The sequence below is a fragment of the Eleutherodactylus coqui genome, chromosome 10, assembly GCF_035609145.1.
Source record: "Eleutherodactylus coqui strain aEleCoq1 chromosome 10, aEleCoq1.hap1, whole genome shotgun sequence".
NCBI lineage: Eukaryota > Metazoa > Chordata > Amphibia > Anura > Eleutherodactylidae > Eleutherodactylus > Eleutherodactylus coqui.
Window position 1 is genome coordinate 43,568,069 of NC_089846.1, and position 19,318 is coordinate 43,587,386.

General features: G+C 47.5%; 1 protein-coding gene across 1 annotated transcript; it reads right to left on the reverse strand.

The window, feature by feature from the left end:
• Nucleotides 1-8,729: 8,729 nt before the first annotated feature.
• On the reverse strand, nt 8,730-15,150 carry LOC136579729 (protein Wnt-11b-like). The gene is made up of 5 exons (XM_066579791.1): nt 15,032-15,150; nt 11,503-11,738; nt 10,888-11,165; nt 10,207-10,499; nt 8,730-9,245 (listed from the first exon to the last, which is right to left on the reverse strand). Exons 1-5 carry the CDS (start codon nt 15,100-15,102, stop codon nt 9,071-9,073), a joined length of 1,053 nt encoding a protein of 350 aa, XP_066435888.1. The 5' UTR covers nt 15,103-15,150; the 3' UTR covers nt 8,730-9,070.
• Nucleotides 15,151-19,318: the final 4,168 nt, after the last annotated feature.

Genomic DNA, 19,318 nt, shown 5'->3' on the forward strand with positions numbered 1-19,318 from the left:
TGTCCTACGGTAGTTCTGTCCCAGATACCCTGCAAACTGTACTCCCAAAGTCATCATCTAATAACTGGCTAATTCTGGCTGCAGTATGACTAATTAGCTAGTCGAGTAATTAAACTGGAGATTAGAGATGAGCGAACGTACTCGTCCGAGCTTGATGCTCGTTCGAGTATTAGCGTGTTCGAGATGCTCGTTATTCGAAACGAGCACCACGCGATGTTTGAGTTACTTTCACTTTCATCTCTGAGAGGTTAGTGCGCTTTTCTGGCCAATAGAAAGACAGGGAAGGCATTACAACTTCCCCCTGCGACGTTCAAGCCCTATACCACCCCCCTGCAGTGAGTGGCTGGCGAGATCAGGTGTCACCCGAGTATATAAATCGGCCCCACCCGCGGCTCGCCACAGATGCATTCTGACATAGTTCAGGGAAAGTGCTGTCTTGCTGGAGTTGCTATAGGGAGAGTGTTAGGAGTTATTTTAGGCTTCAAGAACCCCAACGGTCCTTCTTAGGGCCACATCTAACCGTGTGCAGTAGTGTGGAGGCTGCTTTTTGCAGTGTTGCACATTTTTTTTTTTTTTTGTATATCAGCCGTGCAGATCATTGCGTCCTGCAGTAATTTTACATTGTCCAGGGCCAGTAGTGGTGAGGCAGGGACAGAAGACATATTTAGTGCATATAGGCAGTGGGCCTTTCCAAAAACATTTGGGGAAAAAAATCTATTTGGGCTGCCTGTGACCGTCCTCAGTGTACTGGGTCTCTGCTGGGGGTAGTTGTCCTAATTCATACGCAGCCAGCTAAGTGTTACAGCAGGCTTGCGCAAAATTCTTTCCTGGCTCTGCTGTGCGTTCCGTAAGCGAAGTCAGCCTCCAACCACAGGCCAATGAGCGACACATTTAATTACAGCGTTCTGTTTCTGCACTACTGGTAATACACCATGCTGAGGGGTAGGGGTAGGCCTAGAGGACGTGGACGCGGCCGAGGATGCGGAGGCCCAAGTCAGGGTGTGGGCACAGGCCGAGCTCCTGATCCAGGTGTATCGCAGCCGACTGCTGCAGGATTAGGAGAGAGGCACGTTTCTGGCGTCCCCACATTCATCTCACAATTAATGGGTCCACGCGGTAGACCTTTATTAGAAAATGAGCAGTGTGAGCAGGTCCTGTCGTGGATGGCAGAAAGTGCATCCAGCAATCTATTGACCACCCAGACTTCTGCGCCGTCCACTGCTGCAACTCTGAATCCTCTGGCTGCTCCTCCTCCTTCCTCCCAGCCTCCTCACTCCATTACAATGACACATTCTGAGGAGCAGGCAGACTCCCAGGAACTGTTCTCGGGCCCCTGCCCAGAATGGGCAGCAATGGTTCCGAATCCTCTCCCACTGGAGGAGTTTGTCGTGACCGATGCCCAACCTTTGGAAAGTTCCCGGGGTCCGGGGGATGACGCTGGGGACTTCCGGCAACTGTCTCAAGAGCTTTCAGTGGGTGAGGAGGACGATGACGATGAGACACAGTTGTCTATCAGTGAGGTAGTAGTAAGGGCAGTAAGTCCGAGGGAGGAGCGCACAGAGGATTCGGAGGAAGAGCAGCAGGACGATGAGGTGACTGACCCCACCTGGTTTGCTACGCCTACTGAGGACAGGTCTTCAGAGGGGGAGGCAAGGGCAGCAGCAGGGCAGGTTGGAAGAGGCAGTGCGGTGGGCAGGGGTAGAGGCAGGGCCAGACCGAATAATCCACCAACTGTTTCCCAAAGCGCCCCCTCGCGCCATGCCACCCTGCAGAGGCTGAGGTGCTCAAAGGTCTGGCAGTTTTTCACTGAGAGTGCAGACGACCGACGAACCAAGATCAGCCGGCGAGCCACCACTACCAGCCTCACCACCACCAGCATGCGCAGACATATGATGGCCAAGCACCTGACAAGGTGGGACGAAGGCCGTTCACCGCCTCCGGTTTGCACCGCTGCCTCTCCCCCTGTGCCCCAACCTGCCACTGAGATCCAACCCCCCTCTCAGGACACAGGCACTACCGTCTCCTGGCCAGCACCCACACCCTCACCTCCGCTGTCCTCGGCCCCATCCACCAATGTCTGTCAGCGCACCGTCCAGCCGTCGCTAGCGCAAGTGTTGGAGCGCAAGCGCAAGTACGCCGCCACGCACCCGCACGCTCAAGCGTTAAACGTGCACATTGCCAAATTTATCAGCCTGGAGATGCTGCCGTATAGGGTTGTGGAAACGGAGGCTTTCAAAGGTATGATGGCGGCGGCGGCCCCGCGCTACTCAGTTCCCAGTCGCCACTACTTTTCCCGATGTGCCGTCCCAGCCCTGCACGACCACGTCTCCCGCAACATTGTACGCGCCCTCACCAACGCGGTTACTGCCAAGGTCCACTTAACAACGGACACGTGGACAAGCACAGGCGGGCAGGGCCACTATATCTCCCTGACGGCACATTGGGTGAATTTAGTGGAGGCTGGGACAGAGTCAGAGCCTGGGACCGCTCACGTCCTACCCACCCCCAGAATTGCGGGCCCCAGCTCGGTGGTGGTATCTGCGGTGGTGTATGCTTCCTCCACTAAACCACCCTCCTCCTCCTCCTCCGCAACCTCTGTCTCGCAATCAAGATGTGTCAGCAGCAGCACGTCGGCAGCAGTCGGTGTCGCGCGGCGTGGCAGCACAGCGGTGGGCAAGCGTCAGCAGGCCGTGCTGAAACTACTCAGCTTAGGAGATAAGAGGCACACGGCCCACGAACTGCTGCAGGGTCTGACAGAGCAGACCGACCACTGGCTTGCGCCACTGAGCCTCCAACCGGGCATGGTCGTGTGTGACAACGGCCGTAACCTGGTGGCGGCTCTGCAGCTCGGCAGCCTCACGCACGTGCCATGCCTGGCCCACGTCTTTAATTTGGTGGCTCAGCGCTTTCTGAAAAGCTACCCACGCTTGTCAGACCTGCTCGGAAAGGTGCGCCGGCTCTGCGCACATTTCCGCAAGTCCCACACGGACGCTGCCACCCTGCGCACCCTACAACATCGGTTTCATCTGCCAGTGCACCGACTGCTGTGCGACGTGCCCACACGGTGGAACTCTACGCTCCACATGTTGGCCAGGCTCTATGAGCAGCATAGAGCTATAGTGGAATACCAACTCCAACATGGGCGGCGCAGTGGGAGTCAGCCTCCTCAATTCTTTACAGAAGAGTGGGCCTGGTTGGCAGACATCTGCCAGGTCCTTGGAAACTTTGAGGAGTCTACCCAGATGGTGAGCGGCGATGCTGCAATCATTAGCGTCACCATTCCTCTGCTATGCCTCTTGAGAAGTTCCCTGCAAAGCATAAAGGCAGACGCTTTGCGCTCGGAAACAGAGCTGGGGGAAGACAGTATGTCGCTGGATAGTCAGAGCACCCTCCTGTCTATATCTCAGCGCGTTGAGGAGGAGGAGGAGGAGCATGAGGAGGATGAGGAGGAGGGGGAAGAGACAGCTTGGCCCACTGCTGAGGATACCCATGCTGCTTGCCTGTCATCCTTTCAGCGTGTATGGCCGGAGGAGGAGGAGGAGGAGGATCCTGAAAGTGATCTTCCTAGTGAGGACAGCCATGTGTTGCGTACAGGTACCCTGGCACACATGGCGGACTTCATGTTAGGATGCCTTTTTCGTGACCCTCGCGTTACACGCATTCTGGCCACTACGGATTACTGGGTGTACACACTGCTCGACCCACGGTATAAGGAGAACCTTTCCACTCTCATACCCGAAGAGAAAAGGGGTTCGAGAGTGATGCTATACCACAGGACCCTGGCGGACAAGCTGATGGTAAAATTCCCATCCGACAGCGCTAGTGGCAGAAGGCGCAGTTCCGAGGGCCAGGTAGCAGGGGAGGCGCGGAGATCAGGCAGCATGTACAGCGCAGGAAGGGGAACACTCTCTAAGGCCTTTGACAGCTTTATGGCTCCCCAGCAAGACTGTGTCACCGCTCCCCAGTCAAGGCTGAGTCGGCGTGAGCACTGTAAAAGGATGGTGAGGGAGTACGTAGCCGATCGCACGACCGTCCTCCGTGACGCCTCTGCCCCCTACAACTACTGGGTGTCGAAGCTGGACACGTGGCCTGAACTCGCGCTGTATGCCCTGGAGGTGCTTGCTTGTCCTGCGGCTAGCGTCTTGTCAGAGTGTGTTTAGTGCGGCTGGGGGAATCATCACAGATAAGCGTACCCGCCTGTCAACCGACAGTGCCGACAGGCTTACACTCATCAAGATGAACAAAGCCTGGATTTCCCCAGACTTCTCCTCCACCAGCGGACAGCAGCGATACCTAAACAATACGTAGGCTGCACCCGCGGATGGAAGCATCGTTCTCTATCACCATCAAAAAAGGGGACCTTTTAGCTTTATCAATCTGTTTATAATATTCATCCTCCTCCTCCTGCTCCTCCTCCTGAAACCTGACGTAATCACGCCGAACGGGCAATTTTTCTTAGGCCCACAAGGCTCAGTCATATAATTTTTGTAAACAATTTTTATACGTTTCAATGCTCATTAAAGCGTTGAAACTTGCACCTGAACCAATTTTTATTTTAACTGGGCTGCCTCCAGGCCTAGTTACAAATTAAGCCACATAAACCAAAGCGATTAATGGGTTTCACCTGCCCTCTTGGTTGGGCATGGGCAATTTTTCTGAGGTACATTAGTACTGTTGGTACACCAATTTTTTGGGGCCCTCGCCTACAGTGTAATCCAATTAATTTTTTGCCCACCTGCATTAAAGCTGACGTTACCTCAGCTGTGCTGGGCACTGCAATGGGATATATTTATGTACCGCCGGTGGGTTCCAGGGAGCCACCCATGCTGTCGGTCCACACGGAGTTGTAACTGCATGTGTCCACTTCTAAAGAACCCCAGTCTGACTGGGGCATGCAGTGTGGGCTGAAGCCCATCTGCATTAAACATGACATTACCTCAGCTGTGATGGGGAATGCAATGGGATATATTTATGTGCCGCCGGTGGCTTCCTGGCACCCACCCATGCTGTCGGTCCACAGGAACTTCACAATAGGGAGTTGTACCTGCCTGTGTCTATGAATTAAAAACCCCAGTCAGGTTGGGGCATGCAGTGTGGGACGAAGCCCACCTGCATTTAATCTGACGTTAGCTCTGCTGTCCAGGGCACTGCAATGGGATACATTTATGTACAGCTGGTGGGTTCCAGGGAGCCACCCATGCTGTGGGTGCACATGGAATTCCCATTGCGGAGTTGTACCTGCCTGTGACTATTTATAAAAAACCACGGTCTGACTGGGGCATGCAGACACCTTGACAGAATGAATAGTGTGTGGCACATAGGTTCCCCATTGCTATGCCCACGTGTGCAGCTCCTGATGGCGGTGGCACAGGATTATATTTCTCACTGCTTCTGTACAGCATTGTGGGCTATCGTCCTGCCCCTTTTAAAGAGGGTCGCTGCCTAGCCGTGCCAACTCTCTGCAGTGTGTGCCTGCGGTTCCTCCTCATGGCAGACGCACTTATAGACATGAGGGTGGCATGGCATGAGGGCAGCTGAAGGCTGCGCAGGGACACTTTGGTGTGTGTGCTGTGGACACTGGGTCATGCGGGGGGGGGGGGGGGGAGGGGGTTGAGCAGCATGTAACCCAGGAGAAGTGGCAGTGGAGTATCATGCAGGCAGTGATTGTGCTTTGTTGGAGGTAGTGTGGTGCTTAGCTAAGGTATGCATTGCTAATGAGGGCTTTTCAGAAGTAAAAATTGTTGGGGGGGGGGGGGGGCATTCTTGCCGCTATTGTGGCTTAATAGTGGGACCTGGGAACTTGAGATGCAGCCCAACATGTAGCCCCTCGCCTGCCCTATCCGTTGCTGTGTCGTTCCCATCACTTTCTTGAATTGCCCAGATTTTCACAAATGGAAACCTTAGCAAGCATCGGCGATATACAAAAATGCTCGGGTCGCCCATTGACTTCAATGGGGTTCGTTATTCGAAACGAACCCTCGAGCATCGTGAAATTTTCGTCCTGAGTAACGAGCACCCGGGCATTTCGGTGCTCGCTCATCTCTACCGGAGATGCAATCCATATCATATTAGGTGCTAGCCACACTATAGGGGCATGATCAGGGGCACTTTATCCATACTGCAAATGGTACACATGCACACCACCCCCCCTGGCAGCAGTACCTTTTGCCACTGTCTTCTGGACATGAATTCAGGTGAACTTAGAGCAAGTGTGCATCCGAACTGCGAGCTGTGTCAGGAGGGCAGCCTGTTTAATGAGATGCCACAAGGTGGAGCTTTGGTATAAGAGCTCCCTTGTTGTGGACCACAGTATGTAGACTAAGGATTGTTTTTTGTTAAACCCCTGTTCCACACGCAGTAATGACAATGGCATACACTCACCTCTCCCATGCCACTGCTTGGTCCTCTCCAATTGTTTTACAGGCTGCCCCAGCCTATTTTCAGGACATAACTGGCAGCCAATGACAAAGCTTAGTAATTCATCCTGGAGTTCTGTCTTTGGCTACAGCAATTTGGCTAACAGAGTGGAGACCCAGGAATAGGTGGTTATAGACACATCTTTTTATGAGGTTACTGCATGGGGAAGAGGTTTAAACAAAAAAAAAAAAAATTTAAGACACCATCTGCCCAGTAATAGAGTAAAGCTGTGAGCGCCAAACACTGGTACTCATGCCTCAGACAATTTGTCCGCTTTACTTAGTCCCTCAGGCTGAGAAGCAGGCCCTGGCAGCATTGGAAGCACAAGTCAGTCTACTCTCGCCAAGTTCCTTCTCAGCTGAAGATTCTCCACCTGCCACTGAGACTCCTTTAGAAGAATCACCACATTGATGGCCGAGACGGAGTCCCTGGGACAGTTTTCCCTTTAGTGTGTACACCGTAAAAATTCCCCTGCAAAGATTGCAAAATTGTGCCATCTTACATTGGCATGCGCAGTTCTCTACATAAACTAGTCTAAAGCAACACGTTGGTCCTAATACAATAAGTCTCTCAAAACACCATTACTGCTAAAGAAACTGTTTATAATTTTAACTTCCAGTGGCAGTAGGGTTAAAAAAAATTTTTTAAAAATTAATAAGCGCACACACACACACACACACACACGTTCTGTACCAGGAACCTGTTCGCAAGTCCAAACAAAATGTTTCTATGGAGCAGGATCGTGGGTTGATCCCGCACCATACGTCGGGTGCAGGCTGTTCTTACAGCAGACACCCAGCAGCAGCAGTTCCGACGAGCTGTGTGTCGGAACTGTTAACACTTAAAATACCGCTGTCAGAGTGCACTATTTAAAGTGGGCACCTGGCGTGGCTCGTTGGAACTGCTGCTGGCAGATGTCAGCTGTAAGAAACAGCCGGAACCCGATGTTCAGGGGTCCCGTACAGTGACCCGCGATCTTATCGCAGGACACTGCAGTTGCTAGGCAGCCAGGGGCCTTCTGAAAGGCCCCAGGGCTGCCTATGCAGAGCGCCTATGTTCCGCGATCTGACCGGACAGGCTTCTATTAGGCTTGATAGAAGCCTGTCCGGTCCCTGCACAGCATGATGTAATGCTATGGCAATACATCATACTGTGCAGGACAGATTGTTCGCATCTTGCGAAGTTCGTAAATCGAATGTTTGCAAGACGGGGACTAGGGTGTGTCTAATTTAGGCCTGAAATTTTTCAGCAGTTGAACTTTTCTGCAGAATTCTCCTTTCCAGTTTGAACCCTACTCCATCCCCTGGAAGGAGACACCATTAGACATTGTAGATAACTGGTAGATTATCTAGAAGTTAAATTTGTAAAGTCATTTACATAAATTACAAAGAGCCTAGTTTATTCAGAATTCTGATAATAGTGCACCGTTATAGGTAATCTTAAGATCTACATCTGTTCCCAAGTGGGGATGTCTGCTTTGTAAATGCCAAGTCAGTTAAACAAAGATGTCCAAAAGAGGTCCATAGAGTCACTGACTGATATGGAGTTGTGAATGTCCCAAGCAAGAGATTTATCATGAACAACCTCCAACTCCAGGGACAAGCCTAGCTCCAACTTTGTTATAAAAACACAGAAGTGATATGGGCCAAGTGATTTCACTGAACCCCATCCATCTATTAATGACCCCCTTTGTCCAAGAGCCACAAGACAGACTTTAATGCTCAGACCTTGAGATTCCTGAGCATGGACATGAGGCTAGAACCCCCACGGAGTACAGCTTGAGGTTATAGGACAGTCATAAATCAGACTGGAGGGTTGTGGGGTCTTCATCCACATGTATGATGGCTATGCTGAAGTTTGCAAGTATTTGAGAGACATTCCTGGAAGCTCATTCTCTACACAGTGGGAGGGAAGGAAGTCTGGATTTTCCCCATGGTGAACTGCCAACTGAGAAGGGAGTTTTGATTCCAAATAAAACTACAGGTATTTTGGGCTGTAAAACATTGGAATTCTGAGGATTCCATAGATCTATAGGACGTTCCAGCATGGATCCCTTATCCAATATTGCATGTATGGCAGCTGAACTTCAACAGGAGCACCTGCCAAACTGTCCCCTTACAGCTGTCACCAATGCAGAGAAAGCAGTGTGGAAAGATCTAGAAGCCCAAGAACAGGGCATGTTTACCTAAAGCTTCATACAATTAATAAAAAGCCCTTGGCCAGGAGAACAGGCTGCAGCAGCAAAAATGTTCATTTATTAAAAAAATAAATTTACAATTTATAAAATATATTTACATAATAAAAGTCTCAAAGTTAAGCGAACTTTTTTTTTTACATAATACATATAGGTTCGTCGAGATCATGTCCTTATTTTATGAGCACTGCTGAAGTGTCCACATCTCCATAGATTGTGCATCAATTGCTTGTATCATCCCCATTCATTCTTTACATGGCATGGTGTTCTGCATTAACCCAGAGGCACACTTGAGATATTTGTCTCTGGGGCAGATCAGGCCACCCTTATAAATTCTCCCTTATTTGTCCACGAAGTCTTAGATTTGCAGTTCCCGCTTTTAGCTTTGCTTCTTAAACCAGGTACGTTTTCATGTTTAGACAGTCAAGTAATTGGAGTATTCATGATTAGAGGTTTTCTTCACTTGCAGACGTATCGTTCTACTGTCCGCTCACATTTCTTACATACGACATAACAGCACCAGTAGTATTTGCACTGGCAACGCTCCACAATTGTTTCGGTATAAACGTTGTACCCACGACCACAACACATCAGGTTACAGCTGTCACTGCCCAGTGAGGTTTTGTTGCAAAGTCTGAAAAGTGGTAAAATAAAAGTTAGAAACAAGCAAAGAAAAAAATAAAAAATAAAAAAATAACCACTTGCTTGAACAAACTACTTAAACAGATTGAGTCATCCTAAAACTATTAAGGGTGAAGTTATCAAGACTGGCATTTTAGGAAGAAAGAATCTTGCTAGAAGTGTGTGCATTCTATGTTAGGAAGGTCTGGCAGTGCCAGAGCTCCATTAGTGATGGGGCAGAATGCTGCTGAAGCACCTGCCAGATCAGAGTTGTATGCAGCACTAATCTGTGTGATCAGCACTGGGCAAAGATACTGCAAACTGATTGCTCTGGCACATGCTAGACACAAGCAGGGCCAGCCCACTTCCCACTGACTATAATGAGGTCAGTCCAGTTTCTGGCACACTTGTTAAATTTTTCTGCACTAAGAAGCACAGCACTATTTTGTGCTGGAAAGACACTACAGAGCAATATGGAGGAAATCACATGATAGGAGAAACATTTACATCAATGGCCAAATGTAATGAGGCATCTACACAAGCCATTGCAATTTGCTTCAGTAGTCAAGATGAGAACATGCCAAGTTTAACAAAAGTGGCTATCAACCCCCTCACCCATTCTAGAATATCAAGAGGTTATAAAGTAAAACTAAAAAAAAGTGTAAATGCTCAACACTCCAAAGGTGAAGCACTGAGCAAGAAGCCAGTGATCCAGGAGTGAAGTCTTTCAGTGTAAACTCTGCACGAGCGCCAATGACCTTAGAGGTGGCATCATCGCTCATGCAGGCATTTAAAACTACCATTGACCTGTGTAAAAGGGCCACTAGGTGGCCTTCATAATTTAATAACTGTTGAAGACTAATTATATATGCACGCATGCTAGATTGGACTTTAAGCAAGTTTAGAACACATGACAGAGGTACAGAAGAAGCACCAAGTTGGTTATCCAAAACTGAGAAGAAGCTTTTGCTCACCGGTCTTGTGTTCCATATGACCCCAGCTTGGGATTTCTGGCACAATAGTCAGGAGAGCTATTTAAATAAACCAATTCAGAATCTCTAACTGGCCTGATGTCCAACTCCTTATGAACTAAATGTTTGCGTGTTCCCATTTGTCTATGGGTGACTTTGGTTGCAGCCAAGTATTTGGATTTCAGCTCATCAGCTACAAGTGGCAATTCCTGGAGACCCTTCCAACAGGTCTTAACTGAACAGGACCCAGATACTCCATGGCACTTGCACTTTGTCTCCATTGACTCCATTAGTACCTAGATAAAGACAAAGACAAACCCAATGAGTATACTGTAACTACAAGGAACATAGCAGAGGTAGTTAAGAGGCTATGAAGACAATAGTTTTATCTTGCAGCCAGAAGATAAACTACACGAGATAGGACTGCTACTTGGAATAGGCTACTCGGAATATGCTAAGTAAGGTTGTCACTTCTCAGCCCTGCACTACAAGTTGAGACATAGTCTTACAATCCAAGATGCATCATAGCCCTAATGCTTCTTGAATTGGAGAAGTTCTCCAACCATTGTAAGAAGTGCTGTCAGGTCAACTTCACATGGATTTACAACAGAAACGAGGATCATGACAATTGTCTTCTCCACAAGTGTTTAAGCCATAATGTCTTTCAGATGCTCAGCAGCTTACCTGTCTACCAACAGCATTGTTATGCAGATTCATCAGCTTGGTCGCTTGTGATCCAAACTTGCTAGATTTCATTGGGGCATCGACAAAAGCAGATCCCATTTGAAGGCCATAACGTAGGTTGTCACCACATCCTCCCCAACGAAAGCTTGGTCCAGCAACTTCAGCTGGGGCAGAACCACAAGAGCATGTAGGGAGCTCCCCTGAAGCACAGGCTCTGGCAATGGTTTGACTAATAGCTGCAGAGGCCAAGGCATACACAAAGGCAGATTCTCTAGTTCCTGAAAGGCAAAAAAAGAGGCATCAGGAAAGGTGGCATTGGCAAGTAATCCAAAGCTTGAAAATATTACAATAGCATCTACTGTGATAGAGCATAAGGCAAGATAAAGGTTAAGTCCCAAGCACTAAGTCATGACTTTCTCCTCCGGCTATGTCACACCGTGATATTTTCTTGGCAGACTGTTCAAGCATCTTTGGCAGGTCGAGTCAGCCTTTAGCTGACTACCTGAACCACATGGGGATTGAACCTGCAACCTTCAGGTTGTGGGCAAGAGCTTAGGACTGCATCGCTGCTGCCTTAACACTCTGCACCACAAAGTCTTGAAGACTTCTTTTTACCTTTGATCAAGTCCGGAGTGAAGTGTGGAGCAAGATCAATTGAGGAACAATTCCATCGCATGTCTGAGAACGTCAGCTGACAAGTCAGTTTGGTCTGTTTTGCTGCATTAACAACACTCTGCATCAGTTCCAGGTTTCTCTTGCACAGTTGTGTTTGGTCAGGAACCAGTCCTTCTAGTAGTCTACAGTGTTCGCTCTCATTCCAGGCCACTGAACTGCCATTTACTGTGAGACCCCTGCAAAATAAAAATGCAAGTTTAAAGAGGAGGAAGTTAGAGGAATCAAATGCCAGAAGAAAAAGAAAAAAAAAAAAAGTTCCTTGATGTAGAACTTTGCTACTATTGCATTTCCACCCAAAATAAGACCTACACCAATAAGCCCTACCCTGACATATGAAGTCCACATTCGACATGAACAGTCAGGTGTTTAAGGGCTTTTTCAAGTATTGCCAAGTGCAAGGAATAGATTCTACAGTACTCAACTGTTAATATGTCTGGCCACTCCATGCCATCTGCCTGATCACAGAAGCTCCTGCTGAGGGCATAAACTGTTCAGGCACAGTGATGAATTGCATGTGGTTTGATGCAAAGGCTTCTGGGACCAAGGAGGCTACAATGAAAGAGCCAACATATGACAGTTTTTTAGTCCATTCTCTGCCTTTAACAAGTTTTCAAAAAGTCTCAAACACCACCTTTAAAAGCTTAAGTTCACACATTGAGAGAATCCAAACGCAGATTTTCAAAACAGAATTAACTCATTGCAATGAACGAACTATCTTGCACTGTAAGTGAGTGGGCTTGTCAAAATTCGGCACTGTAGAGTGACTTGCATTCTGTACCCAAAATTCCACTGAGTGAACTATGGCCAGTTGCAGATGAGCATCACTGTCAGACATCCGGAATATGGATGAGCTACAGAGGACATTGCAACCACAAGTGATCAGTATCTGATGTGCATTAGCCTTCATTGGTTGTCTTCCACAGGGCAAACATGGAACCTTATTTACCCAACCAAGGAATGCAGATATGGAAGCAAAATGATTGGTCATGCTGTGTATTTCAGACATCTGAGGAAAGATCCCATGTGAATAGCCTTACATTGGCTCTGAGTTACAGACCACAGATCAAAGTACAGAATTAAAGAGGGAACCCGTCATCCCCACAGCACCATAGGCTAAGACTGTTAAGGGATGTGACAGGGAACTGGACGTTTGATTTTTTTTTTTCCTCCTCACTTATTTCCACAATGCAGCGCTGTCATCTGGGAAAGTCCAGGTAGTGCACGAAAATCTGACTCTTGTTTAGCAGAGTGCACGGATGGGACTCTCAAGAGTCCGATTTTCATGCCACCTTCAGAAGGCGACTGCACTTCACCCATCTTACAGGCATATCTGTAAGGACCTGACAGGTTCCCTTTAAAGGAGCCTTAGGTTACTTACACATGCGTTCAGAAGACGCAGTTTGAAGCCGCGGCATGGTTACCGCAATTTTGAGCAGCATTTTTTTTTTTGAATGCATGTCACAGTGCTTTAATGCACCCCAGCATTGTGATGAGGGGTGTTAAAAAGCACAAAATTAGAACAGACAGCACTCGAGAAGCATGGCATTAGAATCCATATTTGAGCGCATGTCTGTGAAGCCCCATTGAAGTCAATGGCAGCATGTTAGAGTGGCCTAAAGGCATAAGTTAACAATCTCAACTGGATTTTTTCCTGCAGCACATTGAGGAGGATTTCTTAAAAACCTATCCACAACACTTCTAAAGTTAAAGAGTAGCATGCAAAAAGCAGAAGTCTGCTTTCCTCGAGTCTTGTGGAACCACTGCTATGACCAAAGTAAGGAAAGGGTACTCAAAGTGCCCCCCTCTGCTACACCACATATGTGGAGCAGTCATTGCACTTGTGTTCATTCCAGGGACTCAACATTGATCTATACTTCAATTTCTTGCAGGTGCTGGATGATCTACCCCCATCATAGCAGAAGGAAGCCACTTTAAGTGCTTTTGCATAGGCTACACTAGCAAAATTGGTGTTTCCTTACTTCAGCCATAGCAGTGGTCCTAAGGGACTTGGAGACACAGAAAGTGGATTTCTGTTTCTCACATGCTACTTTTCAAGATTTGCAATTGGATTTTGTGCTCTTACAGGGGCCCATATGCCTTCCTATTCAAGTACACTTGTCAATTCAATATAGGATACCAGTACTGAGATATAACACTGGATCTGTCTTTAACTACACCATGTATAGGTAATACAGTGGCATGCATACCCCTACAGGGTCTCACAAAAAGCTGCGAGTTTGTGTCCAACAAGTTGAGTCCCACCTCCAGACCCCAGATGCATCCAGCCCTAGTGAAAGTGCACAGTATTTGTAGGATAGCAGTAATTCAGTTAGGAATGTTCTATCAAATATACTGAAACAGATGAAAGGCTTTCCTGGAGGGGGTGGGGGTTATACTGCACTTAGGCTGGGTTCACTGGGCAGATTCGCCACGGAAATGCCGTCTGGAGTTTTGCCGCAGCCACTAATCTCGGGATTAGCCAGCGACGTGGAAGAGGTTTCTCAGAAATCTCGTCCACACAGAACAGCAAGTCCGCTGCAGCAAAGCCAGCGTTGCGGCACGGATTCGCCAGCCGCAGCAGGGCCACTCTTTTCCTTCCACTGCGGTCGTGCTCTCCTCTATGGGAGCGCCAGCTGTAGCAGAAAGCGTGTGGCCAAGCTGCTTCAAAACCTGCAGCTAAGTGCTGCAGGTTTTGAAGCAGCGCTTTTCTGGCAGAAATCTCAGTTTTTCGCTGCAGCCAAACTGCAAGATTTCCGCCAGGAATACGTCCCATATGACATACATGGACACATTCCATCCTTTGTGAAAGGTTCTTGAGGATTTTATTACAGGGCTTCATTTAGCAGGTTCTCTCCTCCAATACAGAACAGATTTGACACCAAGACTTCCCTGAGCGCAGATCATGATGGCCATGCAGTGAAAGTCTGGGCTCACATGAACAAGTCAGATTCCACAGGAGACCTGTGATCATTCACAGAAAGTAACTGCAACTGATCATAGATCTAAGTGCTTTTTTCACACAGATGCACAGCGCATCATTCGCATGGAAGAGCTCTCCCCCACCCCAGCTTTTCTATCTAGTTTCTTTTGAAGTTGCAAGCACTTCCACCACTCATTTGCATATGGGTGACAGAACACTTGCATCCATTGCCTTTAATGGGGGCCACCTCAAAGCATGTTGCAGTTTTTCTTCTGCTCACAGAATATGCAATTCATATACACAAAAGTGTGAACAAAGAAGACAAAACAGATCATCCACACAAACAGCATTCGCATAGCCAAAATCCACCAATGCAAGCCCAGTCCAATACTGTGTATAAGATAGTGAGGAGTCTAGAAGACTCTAGCCATTAAAGCATCTTGACTCACAATCTGAGATCTACATGGAGGGGTGAAGTAATGGTTTCAGGTAAGAGTAGCAGCTGTTCTACCTTATGGGGTAATCTACTCTCTAATAGGTTATACTCACAGCCAGTGGATGGCGCCACAAGATCCCATACAAGCACAAAGCAGGAATATCCAATAATAAATTATAGCCATTGCGGGTGAGAATCCGGGTGATGAATGAGATGTGCGGGGGTCCTGCTCCAGTGAGGGGTCAGCACTCCGCTGTCACTTTAACCTTATGAATGACTTCGTATTGCACAGCTCCGCTCCCTCTTGCATTTAAAGCCCCTCTGACGTCAGTGGATCCGCCCACCCAGCCGGTCTGCATTCTACAAGTGTGAGCCCCGCCCCCTTACCTGATCCCATGCAGAGCAGTGAGAGGACCGGGGGTCTCTATTGTGCATTGTCATCTATAAGAATGCCCACACAGTGCCAGTCTGGTGGTGCCCAGATAACTGAGATGTTCTTACATCTGGTTGTCCAGTGCCACATAGAGCAAATACAGAGCTAAAATACAGTCGCCTGAAAGCGGTCTTATATTGACTTTTACAGGACTGTGATTGTTTTGTATTGCGCAAAAGTTGATTAAACTTTTCATGCTCATCACATTGCAGCTGCGGCGCATAAAATATAATGTACATCTCAATGCAATGTTACGCCCACAGCACACAATTTCAGATGCAAGCTCAAGGTGTGCAATAGAATGGTCCAGACTCAGGCCACCTGCACACGGGCGGACGTGCATTGAGGAACCCGGAGCGAGCGCCCGCTTCCGGTTTCCGCAGCAAATAACACTCATAGCATGCAATGGAAACGCGTTTTTTTTTTCTTGCACACGAGCGGAAATCAATTGCGATTTTCCATCCACGGAGGTGGAAGCATGCTATATTTCTAGGCAGATTCTGCGCGGATGACTTCTATTGTAGTCAATAGAAGCTGTCTGACCCGCGGCCCATCCGCAATAATGTCGTGGGATACTTGTCATCGCCTAGAAACAGTGCGGCTAAATCTGTACTGCACATGTGCGCCGGCGCGCTGGCCGGGCCATCCGCAGTACAGATTAGAAGACTTCGGACAGGTACGCAGTGGTCACCGGCCGGGCACTGGGACAGATTACACTGCGGGATCCTGCATGCGGAATCCGACCTGTCTGTGTGCAGGCTACCTGAGGCCCAATTGACATGAGTGTATTTTTGCACGTATCTGCGCACAAAATATTTTGCGTGTGTAACATGCAGAGAATAGAACCCATTAATTTTAATGAGTTCGTTCACATGTGCATATTTTGTGTGCGCATTTCAGTGGCAACAAAAAATGCACAACACGTTCTATTTTCCTGCACATCGTGTGGATTCGCACATAAATATGCGTACGCTCGTGTAAATCCGGACTAAAGGTCCTTTTACACGGAACAATTGTTTAAACAAGCGAAAATGAATGATAATGGATCGGTGTAGACACAGCCAACGGCGAACAATACTTCATTTGGTTTTTCGTTATTTTATGCATTGTTGGCTCATTCAATTATCATTCGGTTTAAATACCGATCGTTCAGTCGTTCTCATTCACTTATGTAGCGAATGTGAACGATTCCTCTTTTGAATGAGGCAGCGATGTATCTGCTTGTACAAACAGGCTGTCGAAGAGCGAACTCTGACGTCATTCGCTCCTCCAAACGATGAATCGTTGGTGTACGCGGGCCCAACGCTCGGTATATTGTAGATACACAGAGTATTTCCATCTTTGCACATCTCTTGAACAATAGCTCTGGTTTTATAGATGTGTGATGTCACCCATTTCCTTCCCAGGACAATTTACTGTCATCCTAGCAGGCAGTAGCAGCTCTCAGATTAGCATTGACACCTCCATCCTCCCAGCGGAGGTGTTAACTGCAGCGCTCCCATTCCCATCACTGCTTTGAAAGTAGATTTGAGTCACTTCTCATCTATTTGCATGTAAACAACTTTTCAGATCCAGTAGTCAAGATCCTTGGCATGTTGGAGTCAATGCAGGGACCCCCTGCTCTTCATATTCCTCCATGATAAGTGAGGAGTATCAGGTGTCGGTGACAGGTTGTATCTTTAGTTAAAGAAGCGCTAAAGGATTTTAACATTTTTTTTGTGTGTCCATTTGTAAAATCCATTAAAGAGGTTGTCCAAGTTGTAGCTTCTGGATAAAACCCCTTCTGCATGCACTAAAATAACAAATAAACAGATACACACCTCTCCCTGATCCCTGCTGTGTCCTGCGGCGCTGCTCCAAGTCTCCCCTGTTATGCCAGGTTTACAGGCAGCCCCAACCTGTTTAGGGAACAGCTGCTGCAGCCAATGACATCTTCATCGCTCGGTCGCTGAGTTCTGTTATTGGCTGGGACGCCTGTAATGTCCTGTAAATTGGGGAACCAGTAATAAAACATTGGCGCAGGGGCCGAGCAACGGCGCAGGATACTGCAGGAGCAAGATGAGTATGTGTCTATTTCTTATTTTAGTGCAAGGGGAAGGCGTTTTACCCAGAAGCTACTACTTAAACAACCCCTTTAATTAATAATTACTACCAGGAGCTATTTTACGGTAGATTCAGGGCAAAAACACACAGGCACATGTGCTAATACGTTCGTCCACGGAGCGTATTATTGCATGAACTGTTTTTTGGGTTTTTTTACGGACTATTCAAACTCCGTGCTACTACATGGGAAGATAGGTCCTGCCTTATCTTTCTTGCCCATAGTTTTAACTACAGATGAGAAAGATAGAGCAAGTCCTATCTTCTCACGTGCGTGGTATTAATCCGTGGAAATCCCTGCGAGTATGACCATATATGCCGCCAACTCCAATGCATGCTGTCAATTGTAGCTTTCTCTAAAACAGGTGTAGGTTTTGCGGGTCTGTATGGTACCAGTTTGCTGTGGGTCCCAGCTTCTAGACCAGCTCTTCTGACATATTTATCGTACATGTCAACCAGGTCAGTTATTGGAAAACCCCCCATATCTCAATTTACAGTCTACATTGCTCAGATTTTAGCAAACATATTACAGGAAAATGGGGAATTTTCATGCAAATTTACCAAAACAGGTACAACAGCGAGGTAGGATGAGGGGGTTTGTTCCTGCATTTCTGCTTACAGGACTATTATATACTTAATTTGAAGTGTGTTAGAAGGTCTCTGTTTTAACCATGAATGTATTTGGACCCCCAAGAACATACAGAAATGAAAAGTGTAGAAGACAATATATATGTTTGTGGATTTGATGAAAGAAGGGACCTGGTGCGTCTAGCCTCAATACACAGCCCTATTGTCCAGGCAAGCCAGGTGATACCTTGCACTGTAGAAAGTCTCATTGGTCCATATAATTAACATAGCATATGCAGCTGCAGATCCCAGGGGCATTGCATTGTTTAACCCTTGCATCTTTGCTTAGAAATCCGTCAGGAAACAGTAGCTTTTGTAAACACCTTAATTTGTTTGTTCACTTACAAATATGTTAGCCATTTCCATGTGGCTGGCTTTCTCTAGGTTCCTGCTTCTTCTGATGTGCGGCTAGGCAGGAATCGCATTTGCATAAAATAAATGGATATATTTGATAGAGTAAAATAAAAAGCCTGAAAGTATAAAGCATGGCCTTTAAAAAATTGAAGAAGACAGTCTGCAAGCGACCGGGTCGAATTCCGCATGTGGGAACCCGTAGCAGAATCCGACTCTGTGCCTGGCCAGTGTCTGCATGTACCTGTATTTATCTGTACTGCAGATGGTCCGGACATCTTGCCATTGGACATGCGCAGTATAGTCTTTTAAAAATCTTTTTTCTTTCCTGTGCCGTTGCTAGGCGTTGACGCTGAATCCACGACCTTTCCACAATGTGAATTGCGCGAGGGCTGCTTATTGTTCATCTCATCGTTCATCATTTCTGCTGCATAAACGATGGATGATAAGCAGATTGCTGATCGTTAGGTGTAAATAGCAGCCGCTCAGTATTGAACAGCCGCTATGTTAAGTCAATGGAGAGGGGCGGGGGGAGAGAAAAGAGTGAAACCTCCTGCAGCCTTCCCACCCCCCTGCTGGCCGCTCTGTGAGCAAATCAGCAATACTAGCTCCCGTGCAACAGCACAGGAGCAAGTGTATGCGGGGACAAGTGTCAGGCATCGTTTGCCCAACATTCATCCCATCTAAATGGGCCTTTAGCCATGTGTCTTGGATTCCCACCAATTCCTAGAACAAAATGCAACGTATGGCCATCCCTGTAAACATGCCATATTGGCACTTCTTTTAGCAGTTTATAAATTTTAGTTATTTTATGATGCCATTGAGAAACTAAGATCTCATGCACACAAGCGTGGCTTTAGCGCAGTTTAGGCATGCAAAAAAATTGCAG

Bases quoted from the DNA above. Each gene is read 5' to 3' on its own strand.
- LOC136579729 (XM_066579791.1), bottom strand. From the start codon at position 15,102: ATGGCTATAATTTATTATTGGATATTCCTGCTTTGTGCTTGTATGGGA. The intron at 11,166-11,502 runs GTAAAAAGAAGT...TTTGCCTTTCAG, and splicing joins CACTCCGGACTTGATCAAAG to GAACTAGAGAATCTGCCTTT. The intron at 10,500-10,887 runs GTAAGCTGCTGA...GTCTTTATCTAG, and splicing joins ACAATGCTGTTGGTAGACAG to GTACTAATGGAGTCAATGGA.